The following is a 27388-nucleotide window of genomic DNA, read 5'->3' on the forward strand; positions in this document are numbered from 1 at the left end:
TGTACATGCCAGGGGATGCCACATCAGAGGGTCTCCAGAGAGGTCTGTATCTGGGGGTGATCCAGACATCTGCATGTTTACCAAGCTTCCCCATGAGCTTGCACTAGAGTCGATGCAGTTCTGCTTCAAATTCCAGTAAGGCTTCCCCTTTAAAAAGTAGCACAACCTGTCAACTTTATCCTTAGTTGGGAGATCTCATCAACTCTGAACACAGTGTCAGACTTGGCAGCAGGGAATCCCTGGCAAGACCAGGCGGGCAGAGGCTCCAGTGCCTGGCCCTGGGGGGGGGGGGGGGGCAGTGAGCTGTCCTTTGATGGGGGGGAGACTAATGGGTCTGGGGAGAGGCCTCTCCAGGTCAGCATCAGCATCCCTGAAAGTTCATCAGGAATTCAAATTTGGGGGCCCCACCCCAGGCCCATTGAAGAGGAAGCTCTGCTGGCAGTGCCTGGGGAGCTCTGGGCGATTCTGCTGCCAGTTGATGTTTGAGAAGCTCTGACTTGGGTCCTGGCTGGTACAGCTTGGGGCCAGGAGACCGGAGTTTGTTGAGATCTTGCTGGGTAGTTGGGACTGGGCTGCTGAAGGTGCTTTATGTGGGGAAATCTGACCAGAGGTGTGTTCAGAAAGAATAATCTATACACACAGTGGGAGGAGAAAACAAAGGTGGAGAAACCGGTTGGGCAGGTCCATGGAGCCCATCTGGGCCCTGGTCCCAGCCTCCAACCATGTGGCCATAAGCCATGGCCCCTGTGCCCCACTCCCATCCCAGCCTCAGTTCCTGCCTGGAGGGAGGATATTTTAGTTTGCTCTGGCTGCCATAACAAAATGTTTTAGACTGGGTGACTTAATTGATATATGCAAAGGCCTCAACCTTCCTAGTGATCTGTGGCAGTGAAAACGTCATGCATACTACTTTGCTTGCATTCACCTGGAAAAGTTAAGTAGGACAGTACCCAGCGCTGGTGGAACTTACGTCAACAAGAATTCTTACAATAATCCCTCACGATTTTTTTTAAGATTTATTTTATTTATGCACACAAGAGCTGGGGTACAGGCCAGAGGTGGGGGGGGGGTGAAAGGATTCACCAGGGACAGAGTGGGGAGCAGAACAGGCAGATGAAATGCACTGCCGAGGGGAGCAGCCGGCGAGACAGGAGAGGTCTGTTGCACCCTGTGGGTTGCACCCTGTGGGTAGCTCCCTGGCCGGCCAGGGATCCAACTCCTGCTGCAGTGGCTGTGGTCTCCCCACCAGGGAGGCCCAAAAATCCCTCACGATTTTAACTCCTGCCTCACGATTTTAACTCTTCTGGCCTCGGCCACTCTCCAGATGTCATTTGTCCGTCGGGTCCACGTCGGTCCGCTCCATCACATTCAGGTCTCCGCGAGTCAGGTGCCACCCCCTGGCCTTCGCGCGTCCGGTTCTGCGTTCCCTTCCATTCCAGGTGAATCCCCTACGCCTCCTCTCCCAGTATTCTCCCCCACAGGCCCCCCGGTTCCTGGACCTTCAAGCACCCCTCTGTTCACTGGACGTGCTCAGCCGCTGGTCACCCTCTGCGGGGCCGGTCACCCCGCGCGCCTCTGGCCTCACGCACCTGCCGTTGGCCCCGTGCCCCGGCTTCCCCTCCTCGCGCCTCCTCGCTCCCCCCCAGTAGCTCCTCACAGCGCTGCCGCCTGGACCTCCACCCCGCGGCTCCGCTGACCTGAGGCTGCGCCACCTGGGCACTGGCCGGCGCTGTCCTCTGAGAGGCCTGGACCCGCGGGGCCACCGCAGCAGCCCATGGGTCTGAGCCCCGGCGCCACGGGGGAGGGCGGGCTCCGCCTTGCGAGGTTACCCCGCTTCCGCCTCTCCTTGAGGACGGCGGGTAAGTGGGCGGACAACCACCAACCCCTCCTTGACATTCAACTATTCCCCCCCCACCCTACGGTCGCCCCAGGAATGGAGCCCCTCCCCATCAAGCCACCACGTCCTGGCCTGGAGTCCTTCTGAATAGTTCTCCCGGGCACCCCACCGCCTGATCCCCGGAAAGTCGCCATAGATGCCTCTAAGGCTCTGGGTCGTAGATATGTGACGAGCAGGCGATGGTTGTTGGGAATGAGCGCACGTTTCCGAAATGATGGAAATGATCGCTTGCCGCGAGTCTAGGCGAGCCAGGCGCCCAGCGGCAGTGTCTGGTGTCCACCCTCCAGGGCCTACAGGAGCAATGGCCTCCCCCACCGGGAGGGAGCTGAGAAGGCTCTGCCTCTGAGGAAGCCTCAGCCCCAAGGTTTCTCTCCTCCAGAACAGAGGCAACTCTGACTTCATCCTCCCCAGCTGTGCAGGGGAATCCCAAAGTCTCCAAGGAACTGAGCCTTCTCTAAGCAGGTCCCACAACCCCTTGACGGAGCCTGCATTGCAGGCTTTCCGGAACCACCTGCCCAGGCTAGAGCTCACCCACCTGGGTATGGCAGTCAAGGTGCTCGCTCAGACTCTCCTGGCATGGGGTTCATCCTCCATGGCAGGCAATTGAGGTTAAAATAATATTCCTCCCTCCTTCAATTAGAAGACTCCGAGGCATCGCAGGCGCTGGCCCAGTTCTCACCCAAGCAGCCTCCGCAGGGCCCGACTGAGCAGGGCAGAAGCGCCCAGCAGGGGTAAGATTCCTGTGGGGACAGGTCGGTCTTCATCACTGCCTCTGCTGGCAGGTCTGAAAAACAAATCTTGAGGTGTTTCTGTGCCAACCAGCCCACCACCAACCAGTTTGCTGAAGGCGGGTGTGGGCCTGCTAGTAACAAGGCCTGGGCCAGAGGGGGTTGGGGGTGGGAGGGCTGTGTGGCTGTGGGTTGTAGCCCTAGGACCAGAGAAGGGAGTGGCACGGGGAAGCCCCCCTCTTGATAACTCTGTGCTCTAGATATTATCACCTCTAGCTTACAGATCATTAAGCTGAGGCTCAGACCCCTGGGAACTTACTAGCTCAAGGCTGGACAGCAAGTGTCAGAGCCAGGACTCAAGCCCACATCTTCATGGCCCCGATGCATTCCTGTTGGCTCTGCACCAGAAGCACGCCTCGCCCATGGCATTTTCTTTCACGGGACAGAATAGGCCCTTCTCTCTCCCATTGCTTGCAGACCTGAGCAGTCTTCTTGCGGCTTAACATGATTTTCCAGAAATGTGGAGCTAATTATTGGAAGAGGCAGTTCAAGATACCAAGGGGAGCAGCAGGGCTGGGAAAGGACTGTGGCAGAAGGGAAGGGGCAGGGACTGATTGCATTTCATTGTAAGTCATTTTGTACTGTCACTATTATAAAAAAAAAAAAAGCTGCATACAAATATCACTTTGATACCATATAGGAAAGATTGTTAGCAAAACCAATAAATTGCCCCCCAACCCTGGAAACTAGTCATTGCTACCATGAGCATTTTAAACAATTGCCAGAAAACCATTCAATGGTTATTTTATTTTTAAAGATTTATTTACTTATACACACAAGAACTGGGATGTAGGCAAGAGGGGTAAGGGGTAAGAGAGGATTCACCAGAGAAAGTGGGGAGCAGAACAGGCAGATCGACTGAAATACACTGCTGAGGGGAGCAGCGGGGAGACAGGAGAGGTCTGCTGTGCCAAGTGGGTCACCTCCCTGGCTAGGGATTGAACTCATGCTGATAGCTTGATAGCACTGTGTCTTTAACCCCTGTGCCACTAGGGAGGTCCCTCAACAGTTATTTTATATGACAGCTAATGGTGTCACAGAAACAAGCTTGTGGGGAGAGGTTTCCTAGAATTTCAGAACTGAAAGTTATCATAGATTCCCAGTCTGGAGTAATACGGATTTCCAGCAATTGTGCAAGAGTGTTAGTTGTGTCCTGATTGCACAATTCTCCTAGGGAGAAGCCAGCTGCTACCCTGGAGACCACAGCCAATGAGAAAGGAGAGTGCGATGCAACACCCAAGCCTGAGGGGGCCGGCAAGTCAGTAAAGCAGGCTGCGGAGGTGGGTACCCCAGAATTCTTAGACTGCATATCTTTAGCCTCCCTGGGGACTTCTCTATATCCTGTGATTTACTTTATTTAGACCATGTGGCAAGTTGAACCGCACACTGATTGGGATGTTGCTTATGCTTCTTTAATGTTTAAAACACGATTTTTGGAGCCATTTATTGAACTTGATTGAGGTATAACACCCTTATAATTGGCATATAATAAATTGCACAAATTTAGAACAGATGATCTGATAGGTCTTGACATAAGCGCACACCCACAAACCCATCACCCAACCAGGATAACCAATAGGACTTCATTTGCGAATCCTCCTTTGCTCTCCTTTTCAATCTCTCCCTTTTCCACCCCCCACCCCCAGATAACAGCTGATGTGTTTTGCCTCCATTTACTAGTTTGCATTTTCTAGAAGTTCATATACATGGAATCACATTGTATTTGCTTTTGGGGGAGGTCCATCTCCTTTTACCTATTTCCATGTAGTTACTTTGTGTTCTATGCATGTGACATGTTGCACACAGTGCATTCTTTTTCGATACTGAACAGTAGCCCGTTGAGTGGACATTCCACTGTTCATCCATCACCTATTCATGGGCACTTGGGTCATTTCCAGTTGGCCTCAGTGGTTTTTATGCTCAGAGTGGAGGGAGGAGGAAGAGGAGGCTCCTGGCGGGAGTGGGGAGAGGCAGAGGATGGGGGGAGGCTCCTGGGTCCCTGGTGAGAGGGGAGATTTTTCCAGTCTGTTGCTGATCCCCCAACCAGGTGTCTCGAGTCCCTGGGGCGTCAGTGTCTTTACCTTGCTGCTGTTTCTAAATCTGTTACAGAGCAAACCAGCACCCCAACCCGGAGACCTGATTGAGATTTTTCGAATTGGCTATGAGCACTGGGCCATCTATGTGGAGGACGACTGTGTGGTCCACCTGGCTCCCCCAAGTGAGTGTGGACCCCTTGTCGCCGTGGGGATGATTGGAGTCAGCACAGCAGAGAGTGCTGCTGCCTGAGCTGTGAAGCACCCCGGCCTTCCTGACCCTAATTTACCCCACGGTCTAAGGGTAGAGTCCCCGGGTTCCCTGACCCCAGCCGCCCTTTCTCTCGAAGTACAAATGTAGTGGCCTGAGGTCCATTCTGTACTGACAACAGCTCAGTGTCCTTCTCTGTTTCTGAGGATCCCACAGAGGGGCCACGCCTCACCCCATTCATCTCCACCTCACTGTGCCCAGACACCCTCGCCCCTTGTTTCAACAAAGAGAGCTTTGGTCCCTCCTTCCCCATCAGATTTTTCTCTTAAAGTGAATTCTGCCGCCTCTGTCCTGGCAGCTGCATGCCTGCTGCGTCTGTGTACTCGGCAGCTATTCTTCACCCCCCGAAACAGAGCTCCGGGGACAGGTCTGCTTGCAGACAGTGTCCAAAGGGCGAGGCCTCACCTTGCCCAGCTCTGTGGCGGTGGCAGAAACGCAGTCCTGGCCCCGGCCGGGTTCCTGGCTCTCTCCCACCCCTGTCTCCTCTAAGGACTGAATACAGCAGCTCTCAAAACGTTTCTAGTTTCAAAGCAGTGGAACCCTGTTTTCAAACAACCCCCAAGTGTGTTTTGATGAACACTCTGATATTTGAGCAGGGAAAGCAAGTGGCTGGGGTGGAAGCTGGTGGGAGGGGGTGGGCACCCTCTGGAGCCCATGGGCCTGCCTCCCTGAGCAGGTGCCCCTGCTGGGGGAGTCCCCAGAGAGCTCCTCTCCCAGGAACTGCCACTCCCCCCAAGGGGTGCTGGTCAGGCTTTGTGAAGACAGTGAAGATGGCCCTGGTGTCTGGTTAGGAAGACAAGACCCCAGTTCCAGGACTTGGCGGGGTCAGCAGAGTGCAGAACCGAGTCCGGCCACGACCTAGGGGGCTCCTGGAGGTTCACAAACAGGCCCTTGCTGTGGGATGCGCACAGGGAGGAGCCTTCTCGGTGCATTTGGTTCTGGGCGATTCAGTGACTCCGACACCCCATGCCCTGTCCTGCCTTTGGAGGAAACCCAGACTCCAAGAGAAGCCGAGCCAGTGGCCAGGCCCTCCACCGGCTCCGGGTGCGCCCACTGCGCCTCCCCCTCCCCCACCCGCGCTTTCCTTGGCCGCAGGCGAGGAGTTCCTGGCGGGCAGCATCACGTCGGTGTTCAGCAACCGCGCGGTGGTCAGGTACAGCCGCCTGGAGGACGTGCTGCACGGCTGCTCGTGGAAAGTCAACAACAAGCTGGACAGGACGTACCTGCCGCTGCCCGTGGACACCATCATCCAGCGCACGAAGAACATGGTCAACAAGATGGTGCAGTACAACCTGATCGAGGGCAACTGCGAGCACTTCGTCACCGGCCTCCGCTACGGCGTGTCCCGCAGCCAGCAGGTGAGGCCCGGTGTCCCCACCTCCCGCACCGGAGAGCCGGGCTGCAGCTCACAGGCGCCCCGTATGCAAGGGGGGGCTTGATGAGGGGGGATCCCTCACAGCAGGGGTGTGTCCCAGGATCTGCCTGCTAGGTCCGGGTCTTTATCCCCCATGAGGCCCCCACTGGGACCAAATCGCCTAAGGAGGTTTTCTCAGAACGAGCCCAAGGGCTGATTCTGACACTAATTCAGCCTTGACTGTCCACTGAGTGCCCCCCCATCTTCCCCCCCCCCCCAGATTGCCGGTATGTAGGGTCTCGGTGACCTCTCCCGGAGCCCCAGGCAGACCCTTCGGCCACTCAGGCTGCTCCACTTTCTCGGGCTCTCCTGCCTTTGCAGAGGAGGGTAGCAGCGGCTGCTGCTTCTCACAGAACAGACTCCAGGCCCTTCCCCGACAGGGAGTGGTGAGGGAGGGGGATGGCGGTGCAAGCCGAGGAGGGACACTGAGCACCCGTGGCTGGCCTGCCTTGCAGGTAGAGCAGGCCCTGCTGGAAGGCGCCAAGGCCGCGGGCGCCGTGATTTCTGCCGTGGTGGACAGCATCAGGCCCAAAGCCCTGACCACCTGAAGCCCCCGCAAGTCCAGGCAGAGGAAGCGCTGTTGACCCCAGCAAAGAGAACTGTCTGCCCACCCCTTGCCTTCTCCTCTCAATGGCCCCATGTAAGAAAATTATGAGCTTCTGGAAGAGTCTAGAATGCATCCAATTACCCTTCTGGAAATACATCCCATATATGTGACCACAGACTTGTGGATTCTCCGTGGGAATATCCCACTCTATTGTGCGTGTGTGGTAGGTGCTAAACATTTCACAGGCTTGTTTAGCTTTATTTTCTCTTTGGGAAGGGGCCTTGCGTGTTTCACAGGCTAGACCCCACCAGCAGCGTCGGCATCAGTGTTCCCAGTGATGTGGAGCTTTTTTCAGAAGTTCTTTTTGTCTTGATGCCTGATCCCCACTCACCCTGGTCCTGTGCTTTTAGGCCCACAGAGGGACTCAAGGAGGAGGCGTCCACGGAAGCCTGCAACTGTTCAGGCCAGCTGCGCCTTAACCTAGGAACATCTCGCCCAAGAAATACTTTCTTTTTAAAGTTATGCATCAAGTTAAAGCAGCCCCAAGTTAAAGCATAATCAGCAAGACCAGTTATTTTGCTTTTCTACTTTATAAATACTAGAAAATTTGAATTTTTTATAGTCACCGATTTCAGTTGAATTCTTAAAACAATATGGTCAGCCCCTGAGGGAGAGGAGGGAGTGATCCTTGTGTTTGAAGAATGTCACGGTGGGAGGCCTGAGATTACGGCTGCAGATGGGTAGTGCCAGGACGAACAGAAGTCACCCAAGGGCTCTCATTGCTTGGGAGGCAGGAGGAGTGTGGAAGAGAGCAGGATAGAGCCCCCAAAGCATCTCACATAAGATCTTAGGGTCTCCCAAGAGCCTCTCTCCTGTTTGGAGAAAATAGACCTACACATGAAACTTCATTTTCCCCTCCTCATCCTTTCCTGGGTGATTCAAACTGGACTCCCCAGCTGTTTCCTGGACGTGGGAATCGGGGTGTGTCTTTGATGGTTTTCCGTCTGCCTTTCCTGAGGGGTCTGTCTGCTTTGTGTGGGAGTTCTGGGTGCTGGTAGTTAGTGGATGCCCTCACCCCTCCCCCTGCTTCCCCAAGTAACTCCCATCACCCACAGAAACAGTCCCTAGTACTTCTCCCTTCAGTTTCTCGATTCATTATATGATCTAGATTTCTCACTTCACTTTCAACCACCTCTGTTATGTATTAATGATCCCTTTGGTCTGAAGATGACTTTGAACTCACAGGCCATGTTCATCTATAGCCAGAACAACACCGATCCCCATTGCCAGTGAGTGTTTGGTAACTGCCTCACAAAGGTCTCCTCCCTCCACTGCTTACCTTTCAGACAGGGACACACTCCTCTGGCGACTTTCCAGTTTGAACCCAGGGAGGTAGAGACCACCAGGAACACATCAGGGCTTATGTTCATTTGTTCATTCAACAAACATTTTCAGTGTCGACCAAGTGCAAGCCCTGGCTCCCCTCACCTTTGCCTGAACCCACAAGCAGTGGTCAGGAATGAGAAGAGGTCAGTGAGACGCTGTCACAGTGGAGTGTAGGGTGGAGGCCACCTCCTGGACAGCCATTGCCCATCTGAGAGCCAGAACATACTTCGCACTGCAGATGGGGGTGGGTGGGGCAGTTCCTTCCACTGCAGATGGGGGGAGGGATGGGGCAGTTCCAAAAGTGTTATTAGAAACCTGTACACACAGGTCAAAACCACAAGGACACATCATCTCACACTTGGTCGAGTAGCACAGATTAAAAGACCCCAACAACAAAGGTGGGAGGATGCAGGGAAAGGGGAACCCTATTCCACTGTTAGTGAGAATGGAAACTGGTACAGCCATTGTAGAAAACAATCTGGATTTACCTTAAGAAACTGAAAATGAAATCCCACTCTTGGGCACCTCTCCAAAGAAGATACCCACTCAAAAACCTACATGCGCTACAGCATTTATTGCAACACTATAAGAGTGAGGCCTTAGAAACATCCCAAGTGTCTGCCAGTAGGTGGTTGGATCAAGATGATGTGGCGCATCCACACAATGGAATTCTATTCAGTCACAAGGAAAGGCGAAATGATGCCATTTACAGCAAAATGGAAGAAGTTCAGGGGACTTACGTGCAATAAAGCAAAGCCGGAATGACAAAGACAGATATTGGACACTTACATAGTAGATGACTATACTTATTAAAATTGGTAGATATTAATAAACAATGATGGGGGAGGGTAAAAAAAGAGACAACCTCCAGAAGGCGATAAAACCTTTACAAATCCTACATCTGAAAAAATAAAAATGTAAAGAAACCCAAACCTGTACAGCTCCTTCACTTCTTTGGCTAAATTTATTCCTAGATATTTTAGACTTTTTGCTGTGATCTCAAATGATACTGTTTTCATCATTTCTCTTTCTGCTAGTGTATTGTTTGCCTATCAAAAGTGGAGGCAGTTTTGATTGTGAAAAGGGGACATTGAATAATTATGCTGAGATCATAAGTGTAAGTGGAGGCCCTGGCATCTTAAGTGAAGAAATTAAATGAAAAGTGGGGTGTGTGTGTGTAGTTGGGGCCAGAGAAAATATCAGTTCTTACTTGAAAAGATCTTACTTTGCATCAAAATAGAACATATAACACTGCTAGATACCCAGGCCTTGTGGGTGCATAGTTGATGATGTTGTAGCATTATTTTGAAATAGAGCCTTTCTCTTTGCATTATCTACAGAGTCTTCTGGTTTAGACCAAAATATCTAATGTAAGCAAAAAAGGCTTCTCTTTTTCAAGAATGCCTGATCATTTTCTTCTTTGCCTCAGCAGTAATTTTCCGACCCTATGTTTCTTTTTTACTAAATACCAGCTCTTTCATTTTTACATTTTCTACCCATTTCTATAAACGAGTAGTGTTTCTCAGGGAAATCATTGCATTTCTTTAATAAATCAGTTTCTTATGCTTCTCCACCTGGGTTCACTTCCAGGCTTCATCCTTGTGAGAAACCCCTAAATCAGATAATTTGTGTCTGGGTCTCTCCGCATGAGGTTATATTTCAGTTATGTTTGAAATCACATGGATTTCTCTGACGTTTGCTTACTTGTGGGCTCTGACCCTGCTGCTCTTACAGAGCCACAGCCCAGAGATCATTGTGGGCCTCTGATGGGTTTATTGTTTACATCAGGCCACCCCCAAAATAAAATTCAAATTTAGTGCAATCCATGCAGGAGTTTTTTGTGATGTTTTTAACATACAGACAGAAGGTAGCTTTTAACTTATATAGATAAAAGTACTAAAAAAATGTCACCTGGAAGTGCACAGCCTCTGCCAGATGGTCAGAGAAGGCAGCGCCACCAGGCTGGGCTGCCTGATTGATGGGTGGGATCAGAATTGCAAGGTAGTTTGGAATGTTCTTCCATAGACATATGAAGAGCAGCAAGAGGCAAAACTGGGCAGGAACAGAGTGCTGAGTAAATGTTATAGCAGCCTGTGTGAGGCTCGAGTGCATGAAAGACAAAGTTGCTCCCCTCATATTAGCTTCCTCCAAATATCTTAGTCTCCTGTGGGCAGAAATGAGGGAAGAGTGTTTATGCAGAGAAGAAAGAACCCGTGCCATTTATCCCTGACTTGTGGATGAACTAGAACTAGACTGACCTGTCTTAATGGGGTGTCTCTGCCCTTTGGGTTAATCATTCGTGGTGAGGGAGGCAGGGATGGGAAACATTGGGGTTGCTGGAGGCTCATTCTGTGCAAACAAGTCTCTGCTGACAATTTGAAACTTGGCAGAAGATCCAGGCTGAAGATCTTGTTGGGGCTGAGCTGTTTTAGATACTCTGGATTCCTGCTGCTCAGTTCCAGAAATGCCCTCCTCCCTGCCTCCCTGGGACCTGGTCCTTCAGGTCCCCTTTTTATTTTCCAAGCTCCCCCAATATCATTTTCTCCAAGCCCTCCTTTGTTTGCATAGGTGAGCTGACCCTGTTGCTAGTAGAACACAAACAAAAGTCTGTTTGGTTCCAGAAACTGTTTTTTATGCTCCGATGAACCAAAAGTCATCTTACTCTGAGCTGGGGGGGAAAAAATGCTGCATGTGACACACAGACATGTTCTGTGTCTGTATTTACTTATTTTTCACATTTCGATTGGAAAGCAGTTACTGTTCATTAACTGATCAGATTACAAAAACAATCCTGGGGGACACCTTCGTCCATCCTTCTAAGGATCCTTTGATCTGGTCTTCCCTGTTGAGAGTTTGTCCACCTTCTACAAAATGGTGGCTTTCTTCTTCATTCCACCTCATAGAGAGGGAAACTGGAAGGGCCAGGGAAAGGCGCTGGCCTCTTTGAAGCATTTTCCAACAGAGTAGGTCTCATGAGTCAGAGCCTTCAGGCAGATGGCGCCGTATTTACCGAGAGATGGAGCAATTGATGGAGAAATCGCCGCATTGCCTGTTGGGGCTCTCTGCAGGTTTGGGAGGACTCACTAGTAAAACCAACTGATCCTGGGCTTTTGTTTTGGGGGAAGCTTTTAATTACTGTTTCAACTTCCTAGGTCTTTCAGGATTTTTATTTCTTCCTGATTCAGTCTTGGAAGGTTGTACGCTTCTAAGAACTGGTCACTACTACCCAATTTTACCATTTGTTGGCATAAAGATAGTAATCATAGCAGTCTGTTGTGATCCTCAGTACTGCTCAGGTGTCTGTAGTAACTTCTTTTTCATTTCTGATTCTACTCATTAGAGTTTCTCCCATTTGTTCTTAGGGAGTCTAGCTAGGCGTGTGTCTATTTTGTTTATTTTTTTCAAAGAACCAACTTGTAGCTTCATTGATCTTTTGAACTGTTGGTCTGACTTCTACTTCATTTATTTCTGCTCTAATTTACATCTTATACTATTTTGGCAATTTACATATTCCTTGCTTCAACTTTCTTGAACCTTGCAAAGAAGGGTGTGAACACTTTTTACTATGTTTACTGTAAGTTCTGTGCTGAAAACTAACCATTTAAAAAAAAAAGTAATTTGGTGAATATATTTTCTGGTCTTCTCTGATAGATTGTTAAGGTTTTTCCAACAGAGGTTTTACATGAGTATTAGTCAAAAATATCCATCTTTACATTTCTGTCATAAGCCTTACTATTCAGAACATAGTTTTACATCAAGATTTTGTAGGCAAGTTTTCTATTTAAAATTGTGGTTTATTTGGTCTATATAACTCCTTATCCAAGTAGAGTATTTTTTTGGTTTAGGGTATGAAATCATATGATTAGTTATTTACTTTTGAATCATTATACTATTTGTTGCATAATCCTTTATCTTGTCTAGTGATTTCTGATGATAAAATTATATTATTCAGAGATATGTCTACTTGCCGCGGACCAGCACAGCAGTGAGCGATGAGGCTGTCTCAGGGTTGAGAGACTGCGCAGGGTGGTCAGGGATTCGGTTAAAGAAATGACAAACAGACACACTTCAAGAGTGAAAATCTGAGTGTAATTTTATTTGAGTTGGTGACCAGTATATATATGTTTTCTAAAAGCATAGGAATGGCAAACATCAGTGAAGAAATCAGCTTGCTTATAGGTTTAGCTTATCATTGACAGGGCAGTGATTTACATCTGGACCCAGGCGCATTCCTAAGTAGTTAGGCTATTAATTTTTCTTTTTGTTTTATATGATTACTTTTTGTTTTAACTACTCACTATTACTATTAATTAACACGGGTGAATTTTACTTTTCACAATGTAATATTTTTATCATTTAGATTAATACAAACTAGGCTAAGTATACAACAGAGAAATTATTAAGCTAGCAGTTCTATTAATACACAGAGTTTAGTAACGTTTCATTTGAATCAGCCTAGTTATTAGATTTCATATGTTCTTTTTTAATCGGCAAACCAATGACCTTTTAAACAGAGAAAGAGAAAAGATTTTAGAGAGACAGTTGTATTAGAATAAAGTTTGTGGGTCTAGAGAAGGTGAGATAAGTTTCCGTGCGGACAGCATTCCTGTAGTGGCTCCTGGTGGTCGTTATCTTTCAACAAGCTTCCGTCTTATCTATGTCTTCAGGCGGTTTTTGCTGTTCTCCTCCTGCGCGCTGGTTGTCCAGCCGGACCTAGGGATTCCTAGAGGTCACTGCAGGAGGAGGTGCAGCATCTACTATAATCTGTTTCTGAACTTCCTTTGATATGTAAACACATCTGTGGTTACTTTTTTGACTATCATGGCTACAAAATAAAGTCCAGCTTATGTCACCCCACGGTAAACAGCTCTCCCCAGCATGCACACCATGTTTTTTGTTTACCGTTTATTTCTAGGTAAACAATAGCTATTTTTTCTAATTCTTTCAAAATTATGTGCTTTTTCGTTGTGACTAGTATGTTGATTATTCCATCTAACTGGGGGAAGAATTGTTATATTTTAGTACTATTCAGGCTTTCTATTAAAAAAAATACTAGCTACCTGTCTACAATTACACAAATATTCTAAGTCCTTTTAAAATATGATTTTCTTCACATTTCTTATTATGATCAATCACAGTCATTTTCTATTTCATAATTTAGAACTGTACTTGAAGAAAGGGCTCACTTTGTCCACTATATGTTTTTGTTTTTATTTATTTTTCTAATTTTCCTCATATCTAGGCATTATCTTGGTTTCTTCCTTTATTTAGCTCTTTGATCAGCAGTTCCTGGAATTCCTTAAAACTGTGTCACTTTCGTGGAGGTAACATCCTGCTTTGTTTTTCTTGATGCTTTACTCCTGCTAAAAACACAATGAATCCAAAAAACAAATTAACACAAAAAAATGGAAAGACATCAAACAAGCACATATGTCCTTCATTCTTGAGAGCCAGCTCTGGCACAAGTGTGGCCTCCGCCCTGAGTGTGGGAGTTAATTGGCTGAAGAAGCCCCAGATGCAGGCCAGGGTCCGGGCAGCTCTGGCACTTTCCACTCTCACCCTGGATACCTACCACAGCGGGCACCCTGTGCTGGGCTCTTGGCCTCTAAACTGACAGGTCTGTGCAGAGGGGTGTGTGGACAAGAGGATCTGGGGGTGGGTGGGAGGGGGAACGTGCTGTGATGTCACTGTGGGGCGGGAGAGGAGATTCTGAAACCTCAGGCACTGACCCATGCAGGTAGCTCAGGACCAGGCCTGTGGGGGCACAGTGACCTGGTCTCACGCATGTTCCTCCTTCCTCATCCCTGGTCAGTAACTCACAGTCCCCAAGGAAGCCACAGCGGGGAGACTCACATGTTCTCCACTTCCTGGATGGAGTCAGGCAGGGGCCGGTTCTTGGTTTCAGGCAGGAGGAGGATAACAGGGATAGTGAGGAGGGGGAGGGCTCCATAGATGATCCAGGGCACGTAGGGAGAGTACACCACCAGGATCATCACCAGGGGGGCCACGGCTGCCCCAACACTACCCCAAATTCCCAGGATGCCTGCAGCTGTCGCCCTTGAGGAGCAAATAACAATACTAAAAATCTGGTAGAAATCTAAACAAGTAACTTGTGATTTGCTATTTTGCTTTGATTATAGGAGATACCACAACAGTGTGGAAGGTTGACAACATACTTCTGCTTTTGAAATTTTCTCTATTTGCTAGCAATTTTTTCAAGCTGAAGTGCGTTAAGTGCATGAAGACAATTTCATCACATACAAAATACTGTTCCTCATTGCACCTGCCTTTGTACACTTCAGAAGATTCTAGGAGATACCATGTCAAAGGATGTAACCCTGGACAGAAATCAACTTTCTATAAATTTTGCCTATAAATTGTTATTTTGATGGGCTACTTTTGATAACCAATCACCCTTGGCTTTCTTCCATTAACTGCTCATTCACTGGAAAAGCTCTGTCTGAGCGCCTGGGAGATTTGTACCTGATTATAGTGGGGAGCAGTTCAGTGGAATGGGTGATAACGCTGGTCATCAAGGCATAGGAAATGCCTACTCCGAAGGCTGACAGAGCCATGCGCATGGTCTGCATTTCTGGAGAGGAAGATCAGACAGACTCAGGAAATCTGAACTGAAGGAACTAGCAAGCATCCCCCAAATTACCCTAGTGGAGATGCCTGCGAGTATAAACACCTGTGTAGAGGAACTGCTGAGAGGCTGAAAACCTGCAGTGGCTAATTGCTAGAAATGTGACTTACCTACATAGTATGACTTACATGTTATTTAATCAACTATTCCTGAATATCTAAGATTTTCTAGAAAAGGATGGTCCAGGAGGCTCCCTCTTAATTCCGTTCTGTGTCTCCTCTGACCCCGCACAGGGGACAAAGGACTCCACGTGGGCGGCTGCTGAGGGACGTAAGACGCACCTGTCACCTCAGTGCAGGATTCACCCAGGACTAATACTGTGGAAGAGATTAATTAAAGGGCAGAGGTCCTGTGTTAATGGACAATGAGGAGAGTAGTTAGGTTTAGAATAATATTCAAATAGTGAGAATAAGGACCTTTGTCAGGGAAAAAAAATATCTAACATTGGAAACCACTGAAGGAAAGTTTCAGAGTTCCTATCTAATTGAAAAAAATTCCACAAGAGCCTTGCAAAGATGGAGGAGGCTCCGGGTCAGGCGGCCACCTGGCACCATGGCTGATCCTTGCGCTGAGGAGAACTGCCCCCACCAAAGGTCATGTCAGAAGCACAACTTCACAGGAGCTGGGGGCAGTGTGGTCACTCCAGGTCCTCTCTGTATTACGTATAATCATTGAAGTCAGTAAAACTGATTCTAAGGGAGATTCTGAGTTGCTCAGGGCCTGTTCTTACTGCATTCTTCTCTCTCCCTGACTACAAGGGATTTTTGTTTTCTTGAAGTCAAGGTGATGGCCCTAAAGCAGACTAGCAGTCATGGTGACCCTAATAGTTGCAGCAGAAACAGGAAGCTGCACTAATAAGGAGCCGGGACACAGAGGTGACAGTGTTGCGTGTCACCTGCCATTGGATGAGAAGGGTCATCCGTGCTTGCTGTATTAAGCGTGATTGGCCAAAAGTAAGTGATCGGCTGCTGTCCTAGAGAAACTGTTGGGGCAAATGACCCAGCTTCGAATTTAATGGATACATCCGGAATTGCAGCCAGCCTTAACTGACCGCTGGCTCTTTTTCCAGCCACTTAAAGGCTGGAGGGATGATCAAAACACAATCTCCATTTCCTTCTGGCTTCGAATACGTCTAACCAGCACACTTCATGAGAAATGAGGGGAAGACATGCTGCTCTTTCCTCACCTTGAGGCACAAAGATCATGCTCAGAATGGAGACGCCCTCCAGGAACATGAAAAGTGCCTGGCTGAGTCTCCGGCCCAGGCAATTCAGAATCAAAAGTGCGATGTAATTGGCTGGGAGGGAAACTCCACCGAAGAGAACCTGGACCAGGAAAATGTGGCTTCCCACTTGCTGGAGGTTGAGACTCAGGCCAAAAAGAGGCAGGAAGCTAGTAAATCTATGATGAACAAAGAAGACATGTGTGATAAGGCTTAGACCGTGCACCCTACACACTGCAGCGGGGATGGTGATAAAGGAGAAATGCATGGTCTGTTTGGTGGAATAAGGTTTTTTTTTGCAATGTTAAGATTTTAAAACTACCATAAAATAGGGCCTGGTGGTGCAGGGGTTGAAGCCTCAGAACTATCAAGCTATTGCCAGCCACTGCAAAACGAGTTCGATCCCCTGTCAGGGAGCTGACCCGCATGGTGCAGCAGACCTCTCCTGTCAAGCCTGCTGCTCCCCTCAGCAGTGTGTTTCAGTAGATCTGCCTGTTCTGCTCCCCATGCTGGCTCTAGAGAATCCTCTCACCCCAACTCTGGCCCACACTCCAGCTCTCGTATGCATAAATAAATAAAATAAATCTTCAAAAAAATTACCATAAAATAATTGTATGATGATAGAGGTCATAATTATAACTTTTTTTTTCCCCTGGAAGGTAGAGAGTTTTGTTGTTGTAAACCTAAGACAGGGCCCTCTAGGGCTTTCAATTTTTTCTCTAACTTAATCTTGGTTATATGTTTACATGTGGAAATATTCATTGAGTTGCATGCACCTGAGCACTTTGATGTTTGTAACTTGACCTTAGTTAAGATGGAAGCAAATAAATGAAGAAACTGGAAATGAAGAAACTGAGTGCCTTCTGGCAGCTCAGAGTCCCCTCCAGGGACGAGCCCAGGGGGTGATACGACAGCAAACTCCTAAGGGGACATTACAGCCTTGTCAGTCTTTTCAGCCCCTTTGGCCACCTCCAAATATGACAATGATCTTTCCAGCTCCCTCCTGTTCAACCTCAAATCTGTCCCGACAGCACGTTGTACCTTGGGGGAGGACTAGATTCACACCTCCATTATTTTGACCCTCCCCACGCGCGCTGAGACGCCTACCTCACAAAAGACAGGACACAGACCCTTTTCCGCATGTTGGGTGTTCGGAACAGGTCAAGCACAGAATATCTTTTCTGCATCATCTCCAACTCCTCCTGCATGGAGGATCTCAAGACCTTCAACAGCAAGAAACAGTCAGTTGCCACAAATTGGCAGGTAAGGGAGGTGAGGAGAGACACCCTCCATTTGTCTACAACAAAATACAGACAAGGAGGCACTGACTGGTGTACAAGTGGCAGGAAAGCGATTTATGGAGCTAAAGGGCCCTGAGGGGAAATGATGTTTGACAAGGAATTTTGATCTGAGACTCAGTTTGTTGCAGGACCGCAAAGGAGTGTGCAGGTCTCAGAGTTAGATAAGGAAAGCAAAGGAGATTACTTGGATCATTGTCCAAATCTTCACTTCTATCACGGGGCAGGCAAAGGGCTGACAACTGGGGCTGGCTGGTAACTAGAGCTCTTGGTAGAGAAAATAAGGAGAGTAACAGGGTAATACCCTGAGAGCTTTTTTTTCCCCTTGGTTCTTGAATCAGCTTCTTTCAGAGAAATCTTGGCAGGCTGTGCCTCATGAATGAGATGCCCAGAATCACCTCTGAGGACAAAATCAGGGGAGATGTTGGTGTCATATGATTTGTCCCTGGTGTCACAAGCCAGGTGTATGCCTTGAGGGAGGGAACAGGTTATCTCCAGTCCTCCATTTCCTTGGCATTCAAAGGAAGAATGAACAGATGAATAAATAGGAGAATATGGAGTAGGAGAATCAGGAGTAGCAGAACTGGGAGTAGATAAGGAAGTTTAGGAAGACAAAAATAATGGCTCACTACCAGAATTTCCTAGGCCATACATGAGGTCACAGATGCGCCTGTTAATTTGCAGCCAGGACAGCTTTTGCGCTTATTAATTATTAAAAGACTATCAGCTCCATCCTCACCCCACCTCTACAAGAGAAACAGTCCTGTGACGCTCACTGGGAGAATTCCACAGAGAGGTGGGGGGCTTCAGAGAAAGGAAAGCCCTCCCTAACTGAAGACCTACTGTAACAGGGTGGTCCCCAGGGAAAGGGGCGGTTCCAGGTTCCCTGCCCCACCCAAGGAAAGGTGGAGCTGAGCAGGGTGGGGAGAGGCTGCAGGAGACTGGAGGAAGGACAGAAGTAGGATGGGGAGCCAGCAGGAGACCTGGAAGAGCCATGTGGAGCAGAGACATGTGAAGAAGCTGCACTTGCTTCTTGGTCCTGGGCTGGGTGAACAGACGTGGGTGAGAGACCCGTGGGGTCAACAATGGTTGAACTTGACTTTGCTCCTTTTGTTGCAGAAGTGCTGGGCCCCTCTGCCGCTTTTTTATGGGTCCCCCCAGAAGGTGCCTTAGACTCGTGGTAGGCTTTTGGGTCTCAATGGCCCTGCTTTGGTCCAGCCCTGTGTGGCTGGGCATTTACCCACGAGGGGAGGGGTAACTTTGGGAGCTTGATTTGGAAACTATATTCTTTGCCTTTTAATACACACAAATTGTATTAAAGTTCTTTTCCATTAATGGTCTTATGCACTAGAGAATATTTCGTTTTGAGGCAGCAGATGGCAGAACCTATTTAGAGTGGGCAGCTTTGGGGGTTTTGGGGTGCTCCTCACCTTGCCCTGTAACACTACAAGGCCAAGAATGTCCTTTCAGTTGCAAAGATACTGGAATTTTGGGAGAGAGGTCACGGAGAGACTCCTCGTCTCCCGCATGAGAACTGATGACCGCAGGCCACCATGGGGGTTGGTGCTGTGAGAATGGCCTCCAAGAAGCCCTGAGACCTGGCCTGGGGCAAGGGATGGGGGGGCTGCAGTGCCTGTGAGGCTGCTCTTCAAACCCCATGAGCAGACGGAGAGGTGAAGCTGCTCGGGCAAAGGATGGCAGCCGACCTTCAGCACTCCAGGGGCTTATCTCCTCTGGTGGGGTGCTCCCCACTCAGGGCAGAGGAGACCCATGTTCAAAGGGGAACTTGCTGGATTTTTATATTTTAAATGCATCTTTCTCTAGAAATTTTCCATCTTGTCCTATTAAAAAAGCACTTGTGCCAAACACCACCCTCTTGTCTTGCCCCCTGCGGTGTGTCGGGGTAGCCACTGGCCTTTGTCATTGCATCTTCCAAGAGCCCTTTGTTAAGCCTTTAGAAAATTTGTGAACCTGTTGACATCCTGATGGTGCCTTGAAATCCACTCTGATGGAAGTATTCCTACCCCCGAAATTGGCAATTGTTAACAATTTTGGACTCTAATTTCCCATCCTTTGGAGTGCTGAGTGTTCGACATTTACCAAAACCCCACTGGCTCACCCCCTCGGAGGTCACTTGCACCGCTCTGTACAAAGCCGGTCGCTCCCCTGGCCCCTTTAAACCTGGCCAGTTCAGCTGTCACCTCCAAGACCCACTCTGGACAGACCCACCGCTGAGGGGCGGTCAGACGCTGACCCTGACCACCCCTCAGTGCATGCTGCTGGCCTTTCTCTCGCTGCTGGTCACACTCCACTCTTCGCTTTGCCCCACACAAGCCCCCTGACCTGAGTGTTGCCTGCCTGAAGAGAGAAACAGTGGGCTTTCGCCCCCTGCCTGCCATAGCACCTGTCACCAAGTTGTCAGGGAGCAATTTGGAAGGGAAGGGGAAGGGGAGGAGAAAGTGTAGGAGAGGGAGGCGGGAGGGTCAGATACAGGGGGAGTGATGTTGGACTGTGAGCAAGAGCAAGAAAATGAACACATCCCTCCACGGCGAGCTGTGCGTGGCTGCCACACTTTGGGAGGCATGTGTCTGTTAAGAATACTCAAACTTTGGGGGGGATGTGTCTGTTAAGAATACTCAAGATGTGCTCTCAGTGACGTTCATGCACGTACCCCCCATTACTATAGTCACCATGAGCTTCACCACACCCCAGGGCTTACCCTTCTTGTGAATGAAAGTTTGCACTTTTTGACTATAGTTCCCCATTTTCCCTTCCCCCTGAGCCCTGGTAACCATCATTCTATTCTGTTTCTGCGAAGTCAACTTTTATCTTTTTTTTAAAGATTCTACATACAAACAATAGTGTGCAGTATTTGCAGTTCTCTACCTGTTTCTTCAGCGTGTGCCCTCCAGGTTAATCCCTGCTGTTGCAAATGGCAGGATTTCCTTTTTGTCCAGTTGGAATAATATGTTGATATAATAATAACAATCATAATTTTATTTATCCATTCAACCATTGAAGGACATTTATTTCCAGGTCTCAGCTATCGTGACCAGTGCCCAGTTACTGTGGGTGAGCACATGTTTCTTCGAGAAACTTGTTTCATTTCCTTTGGCAATACACCCAGGAGTGGAATCGCTAGAATGGTAGCTCTGTTTTTAATATTTTCAGGCACAGTTATGTTGTTTTCCATAATGGCTGGACCAAGTACATCTCCACCAACAGTGTCTGAGGGTTCCCTTGCAAATGTTTGTTACCCCTCGTGTTGATAACAGCCTCCCTAGCCTGTGTCCTGTGATATCTCATTGTGGTTTTGATTTGATTTCCCTGGCGATACGTGACCCTGAGTACTGTTTCATACACCTATTGGCTATTTGTATGTTTTCTTTGAAAAAACATCACTTCAAGTCCTCACATCCCGTAACCTCACATCCCGAGGCCCATGCTCCTCACCTCCATGGTTAGAGTATCATCCGCATTCTTTACTCCATTTATTTGTGCAACTTTCCTAAGCACCTGTAAGCCGTTGTCGAGTTTGTTGGTGATAATCAGCCACCGAGCAGACTCCATCAGCCACCTGCTCCAAGACGGAGGAGCAGTTAACACTTATTTGCTTATTTTTTATATAACCTTTGTCCAGAGATGCCTTCCCCCAACCTAATACCTGCAACCGTTTGGGGCTATACCAAGAAATGTGGCCTTATGTCCTCTTGGATCTAACTGGAACACTTCTCCCTGCAATGCGCCCTCACTGCTGGGAGCGCAGCAGACCCCAGTCGCATGGACCCCATTCTTACTTAGAAGTGATTTCACCAGGGAGTGCATGAAGCTGGAGTGTGAGGGGCACTCACCTGTACAAACCTGGGCCAAAGCCCTTGTGGGGACACTCATAACATGCTCTCCCGGTAATAAACACCCTTTCATGGCTATGGACAGGGGATCCTTGCATAGACTGGACTTGCTCCCGCTCCTAGCAGCTGGGGTGGATTCTGCCTACCGGACTGGTTGTTGTCTGCTTCACTTCTCTGTGTGATGAAGAGGTTGTGCTATGTAGAATTGCTCTGAAGATAAAGTGACACAGCATATGGCCTGACGGAGAACACTCCTCCCCTGAAAGAAGGCATCCCCCTGCACTGTATCTGTGATCATCTAGCTGCAGCAGACTCATAGAGGCTTCTACCACCGAATCTTCTTAGAGAAGAAATGTAATAGGCACTCTTGAGACTTTTACACAAAGGCGGAAGAGTATGTATAGAATCAATGATATGAATCATTTGACTTGGAAAGAGATTGGAGAAGTCATATTGTGCATCCTCTCCCTCTCTCCAAAATCACCTATAAAAATGAAAATTACCCATATCATCATCATATAACTATTGGCAAAGCCATACACATACACAGATTGTAATGGATCTAATCTTCAAATGTTTTTCGCTACAGAGAAAAGATTTTTGTAGCAATTCTCTTTCTATAACACTGTTCAGCCTTTGCAGCAAGGAGGAAAAGACTCAGAAAAACTCAGAACATACTTTTGTTGTTATTCCTGTCTTTCAGGTGCTGATTTAACTAGTGTGTCTAATTAAATTTGAATTTCATACATAGTATATAATTTTTATTATAACTATGTCCAAGCAATATTCTAGACCTATTGATACAAAACAGTTATTTGTTCTTTACCTGAAATTCTAACATAAAGGAACACCCTTTAGAAAATCTAGTTAGTGAATAAAAATACAAACACTAAACATTCAGTAGAAATCATAAACCATGACTACTTACCAATATAATTATCTGTCTTGAAATATTTGGAATATAATTTTACAAAGATCTTAAATTCAAATTTAATTCAGTGTTCTAAAATTTATCTGGCAAACTCTACCGATTCTGCTTCTCAAATTGCACATAGGGAACATACCTGGAAAGTACATGCTCAGAAATAGATCAAGACCAGACAGAGTTCCATGTACCTTCTCATCCCAGGATGGATGCCACAGACTAAGGCAAAAAGATGCATACCTTGTGGGCAGAAGTAAGACAAAGAATGGTATAGACATCACTAGCTGGAGGGTGATCCAGTCTTGACATGCAAAGGCCAGGCCTCCCAGGGACATCTGCCCCAGACTACCCACAGAGATTGACAGCATCGTACTCATGGCTTGGTATTTGGGCACCATCCATTCTACCACTAAAAGAAAACACAGACAGACTTTTGGATTTCAGATTCAAAATCAAGGCTTGGAAAATGTTGAAGAAACTAAAGTGTTGACTTACTGAGCATACTACAATTTGTCAGGATACTTGTGGTAGAAAACCCAGCCCAGAAGCGCAGGAAGCAGTAGATGAAGAAGTTGGGAGCAAAGGCTGTACAAGTGCCAGAGATGGCGAGCTGGAGGAAACAACATCTGATCACCAACTTCCTGCCAAGCCTGAGAAAGAGCACAGGGGTCGACTGAATGAAAATTAGCAAAAGTGAAAGCATTTTGAACCCATAAAGAATAAATGGATCATTGCAGCAGATCTCTGAAGCAACCTTGAGTCCCAGGAGTCCTCTCAATGTTTGCACATTGGCTTTCTACTGGGACACTCATTGAAGTCTTACGAAGATTTCCTGTGAAGCAGGGATCAATCCAAGGTGAAAGTTGAAGTTCTTTTTAAAATTTTAATCATTTTATTGAGGTAACAATCGTTTGCAGCCCTGCATATGATACTAGGTCACACCCTTCAGATGTGTGTTACCACACCACACTCACCATCCCCCACCACAGTCCATTGGGCACCCTCCACACTTTGCCTCTCCTATCCCCCCCACCCACTTCTTGGAAGCCTCAATTCTATAGTCAGATTTCTAGAGCTGTTATAGGGCAGCCCCAATATTGAACGGGTTGCCTGGTTGTGGGTCCTCACCGGCGAGTTGAAAAGGGACTTATTAATACTCCACTACAGGCACACACAAAAGTTAATAAAAGGTTTATTTACAAGGGAAAAGGAAATAAGGAAAATGTACAACTCAGGGAGAAAAAAGGGAAATAAAGTCTTTAATGTGTCCTACCTGATCCGCCGACCTGGAAACCCAAAGGCACTCTCAGAGCTGGCCGGATGCTGCGAGCTGGCTGAGAGCCAAAATGGGGAACCCCCTCCAAAGCCCACGTGCTGGCTTTATACCAACCTGGCTGCTTAACCCCACCCTCAGGCCCCAGCCACCTTCCCTTTGGTGGTGATGGGATTTGGAGTTCCCAGTGTCTTTGGCTTTGGCCTGTCCACAAAGCCTGTATGGGATTGGCTTTAGGACATCCTTTCCCCCCTAACAGGGCTTGTTATCGATATGGTTTTATGACACTTTGTTTTGTTTTTCTATATTCCACATATAAGTGACACCACCCTGTCTTTGCCTTTTTCCTTTCTGACTTATTTTGCTCAGCATAATATCCTACCCAAAGAATGCAAAAACACTAATTTGAAGGGATTTGTGCCCTCCTATGTTTTTGGCAGCACTGTTTACAATGGCCATAATTGTCCAAAGACAGCAGATTTGGAATGTGGTCTATATACACAATGGAATATTACTCAGCTATAAAAAAGATAAATTATCAGGTCTATTTTGAACATGCATCCTCCCTGTCTACCACATTAAATAGCTTAATGTGTGTTTTTAGCATGAATTTCTTGCCCTAGTATCTGTAGGTCTTTAATAACATTGCAGTTTTTGGCAGCAGTGCGAGGTTCCTGCCTGGGATTCAAGTCCGTCCATCAGAGATGAGTGCCCTTTGTCATATCTACCTTCAGACAGGTTAGATTGTATGTGCATGATATTTTCAAATACACTCTTTTTGGTCCTTTGGTTTGAGAAAAGTAAATGAGAACCAGGCTGTCACTTCAAGACCAAATTTGTTGTGTAGTATGATGGGGATGGGGCAAGACTGAGTAAAAATCTATTTTTAGGATGACTCTTCTCAATTGGGCAATTGCTTGGTTCCTGTATATCCCTGACTATTTTTCAGAGCTCTGACAAAGTTAATTTAGACAGTGTACTTCTTTGTTTTCCAGTGTTTCTGTGGGGAATGAGAGCTTGAATGAGATCCTAGCCAAGGCTGGCAACAAGGGTATGAAAATTCATGCAGTGAAAGAAGTGGGCTCCCACGTGACGAAACATCTTTCTGGTCCTATAGTAACTCTTGTATTTCTAAACCACATGTGATGGCGCCTCCCCTGAAATCCTGCCTGGAGCACCTCCAGAGCTGATGGAGATTCATTTCCGGGTCTTGTACTTAGCGCTCAGTGCCGACAAATTGTCACTCACCACACCAATTAATGCTCAGTTTTTATTTCTATGTCTCTGGGACCAAGTCAACTCCAGGAAAGTTTAACTTGCAAGAAATAGTTCTTAGTGAATGAATGATTTAGCAGCTGATGAAAATTCTCGAGAACAAAGAGAGCCACGCTGGAGAGGGACTCACCTGTCTGATAAGTGACCACATATGAGGCTTCCCAACAGCACGCCAGCCATGAACAGGAATTTGGCCACTGAGCTCAGTGATTGAGAGTCACATACCAGGTCCCACTGGAAGAGAAGGAAATCAGCAATGGAAGCCCCAGGGCAGCTTGTAACTCCTCAGGGGAAATAACACCTAATCCCCCTTAACATAACTTGCAAAATTCAGCATTCCCGTCCCCTTTTCACTCTTTCTAGCTTTCTTTGTCTGCATTAGTTGACCTTTTCTCATTCAAGTTTCAGCTTAAACATCACTTCCTCAAGGAAGCCTTCCCTAAACCCAATGTCTGGTTTTACTCTGCACTGGGTGGTTCGGGTTAGTGCCTAGGCTAGACTTTTTTAAAATTTTGTTTTATCAGACCCCCAGCCGTTTTAAATTTCCTACCAAAGGCTGAACACCATTGCCCTAGCACAACAATTTTAACATTATTCATACCTTCCACTCCTTAACTGCGGGGTTACATCCAGATGAATCCATGCAACGTTAAATACATCCTCAAGTTGAAAACGCTGACCGTTCCACCCAGCGTCCTGAGGGAATGCACCAGGGCCTCCACCCACGCCCATCATTTTTAATCAAACCATCTAAAGTCAAGGACCACCTGCATGGTACTTGCCTAACTTGGTCCTCCTAAGAATAGATGATGGAGGGGTTCGTGCTTGTTTTTTGATTCATTAGTCTCATTATCCAAGCAGGCTCCTGGCATTCGATGGAGAAGCATCCCTGCTCGCTGAACGTGTTATAGGGCAGGGAGAGGGGCAGCCCAAACCCTGCAAACCTGCCTGTTCTAAATGGGTTCTGCCATCCGCCACATCAACACAAAACATGAGACTTTAATGGGAAGGAACTTTAATACAATTAGGAAACAATACAGGAAAGGCAAAGAATATAGTTTCTAAATCAAGCACCCAAAGTGACCCGTCCCCTCGTGGGTAAAAGTCCATCCAAATGGGATTGGGCCAGAGCAAGGCCCCAAAGCCTGCTACAAGTCTAAAGCATCTTCCAGTGGGGACCCACAGAAAAGGGTCAGAAACAACCAGACAAGCCCAGAAGGAAAAGAGCAAAATCAAAATCAAGATAAATGCTGCCATGGTCACCTCCCCACGGGTCTCACCCACATCTGTGTCACCCAGTCCACAACCAAAAGACAAGCGCAGCTTCTTCACGTGTCTCCCTGCTCCATGCGCCTCCTCCAGGGCTCCTTCTGGCTCCATCCTGCTTCCTTCCTTCCTCAGTCTCCTTTGCAGCTTCTCCTCTCCCTGCTCAGCTCCACCCTCCCTTGGGTGGGGCAAGGAACTTCCCCCTTTCCTGGGTACCACCCTGTTCCCTGTTACAAACGGAGAAGGGGCGCAGTGCCCGCCGGAGCCCGAACCCCGCTCACCCCCAGGGGGTCCCTAAACCAACCCCGCCCGCTCCTCCTGGCGGCCCGCGGGGCCTCTCACCTGGCTCACGATGGTGGCGGGGAAGGCGCTGCGGTCGTACACCCAGCCGTCCAGGCACGGCTCCGTGGCGGGCTCGCGGCCGGCGGGGACCGTCCCGTTCAGCCGCAGCAGCTGCCACTGCGGGTGGACGAAGCGGCGGCACTTGTCGGGCCTCAGGCTGGAGTCCAGGGGGATGGACACCCTCAGGAGGGCGTCCCGGCTGAGGGCCCCGGTGCCATTAGCAGACGCGGTGAGGTTGTCCAGGATGGGGACCCAGCAGCGGTGCTCGGGGACGGCGGCCGTGAAGTTCTCCAGGAGAATGTGGGGGTACGCTAGGAAGGTGGAGATGCAAAGGAAAACCATCTGAAGTATCTGGAATCTCCCCAGGCTGCCGACTTCATCCAGGAGGCTATGAAAGGCCATCAGGGCTGAGCAGAGGATCCCCAAGAGGAGGCAAAATGAGTATTTCTAGAAAGTTCAAAGTCTCTGCTTCACCTCGGCTGCCCGCAGGGGATGAGGTGCGCGGGCATTTTCTTGAAAGTCACAGAGAGAAAGATTTCGCTGTGGTATTTCCAGCAGTTGACTAAAATCTATTAAACGTGTACTTTGTGAAGTCTTGGACTCAGCAGTGGCCAGCGTATGCCGGACTTCGACCTGCACATTCTCTGTGCTTAAACAACTAAAAGAACTTGGGGCTCTGTGTGCATAGTTCTTTCTCAAAAGCAAAATTTTTGAGAAGGATGTTGAGATGCTTTATGATTTTTTGTGTGGGAAGACTGATAGTAAATGTTTCATTTGAACCTGAAATTTGCTTGAAAGAGTTCATGAGAGAGGCCCTGAGTTGAATTAAAACAAGTGAGTGAGGTTCCAGCTACTCCTTTGGAAAGTGAGCCTCTTCCTGCAGCTGAGGTCAGACCACCCACTCATTCTGACAAGTTACTTGAAACTGCGTCAGAAAAGAGATAGATGGAGGGT

The 27388-nt window shown here is 48.0% G+C and overlaps 2 protein-coding genes across 3 annotated transcripts; one reads left to right on the plus strand and one right to left on the minus strand.

Annotated features, from left to right (window-relative positions):
• Window positions 1-1647: 1647 nt before the first annotated feature.
• PLAAT5 (phospholipase A and acyltransferase 5) lies at window positions 1648-9284 on the plus strand. Of its 2 annotated transcripts, none has more exons than XM_037517779.2 (6): window positions 1648-1859; window positions 2538-2628; window positions 3860-3965; window positions 4795-4903; window positions 6085-6347; window positions 7361-9284. In XM_037517779.2, exons 1-6 carry the CDS (start codon window positions 1775-1777, stop codon window positions 7427-7429), a joined length of 723 nt encoding a protein of 240 aa, XP_037373676.1. In that variant the 5' UTR covers window positions 1648-1774; the 3' UTR covers window positions 7430-9284. The 2 variants fall into 2 exon arrangements, with proteins under 2 accessions (XP_037373676.1, XP_037373675.1); XM_037517778.2 differs by having other exon boundaries at window positions 6859-7399.
• A 4227-nt stretch (window positions 9285-13511) lies between these two features.
• LOC119250064 (organic anion transporter 7-like) lies at window positions 13512-26876 on the minus strand. Its single transcript, XM_037517734.2, has 10 exons — window positions 26435-26876; window positions 24957-25060; window positions 22774-22928; window positions 22519-22687; window positions 20956-21079; window positions 17312-17427; window positions 16169-16383; window positions 14820-14928; window positions 14190-14393; window positions 13512-13699 (listed from the first exon to the last, which is right to left on the minus strand). Exons 1-10 carry the CDS (start codon window positions 26834-26836, stop codon window positions 13636-13638), a joined length of 1662 nt encoding a protein of 553 aa, XP_037373631.2. The 5' UTR covers window positions 26837-26876; the 3' UTR covers window positions 13512-13635.
• Window positions 26877-27388: the final 512 nt, after the last annotated feature.

Source organism: Talpa occidentalis, unplaced genomic scaffold, assembly GCF_014898055.3.
Source record: "Talpa occidentalis isolate TD23 unplaced genomic scaffold, MPIMG_talOcc4v2.1 talOcc4.17, whole genome shotgun sequence".
Lineage (NCBI taxonomy): Eukaryota > Metazoa > Chordata > Mammalia > Eulipotyphla > Talpidae > Talpa > Talpa occidentalis.

Bases quoted from the DNA above. Each gene is read 5' to 3' on its own strand.
- PLAAT5 (XM_037517778.2), top strand. From the start codon at position 1,775: ATGGGTCTGAGCCCCGGCGCCACGGGGGAGGGCGGGCTCCGCCTTGCG. The intron at 4,904-6,084 runs GTGAGTGTGGAC...CCTTGGCCGCAG, and splicing joins GGTCCACCTGGCTCCCCCAA to GCGAGGAGTTCCTGGCGGGC. The intron at 6,348-6,858 runs GTGAGGCCCGGT...CCTGCCTTGCAG, and splicing joins GCGTGTCCCGCAGCCAGCAG to GTAGAGCAGGCCCTGCTGGA.
- LOC119250064 (XM_037517734.2), bottom strand. From the start codon at position 26,836: ATGGCCTTTCATAGCCTCCTGGATGAAGTCGGCAGCCTGGGGAGATTC. The intron at 21,080-22,518 runs GTATGCATCTTT...GTCTTGGAGCAG, and splicing joins GTCTTACTTCTGCCCACAAG to GTGGCTGATGGAGTCTGCTC. The intron at 14,394-14,819 runs GTACAAATCTCC...TTGCTCCTCAAG, and splicing joins CTGCTCCCCACTATAATCAG to GGCGACAGCTGCAGGCATCC.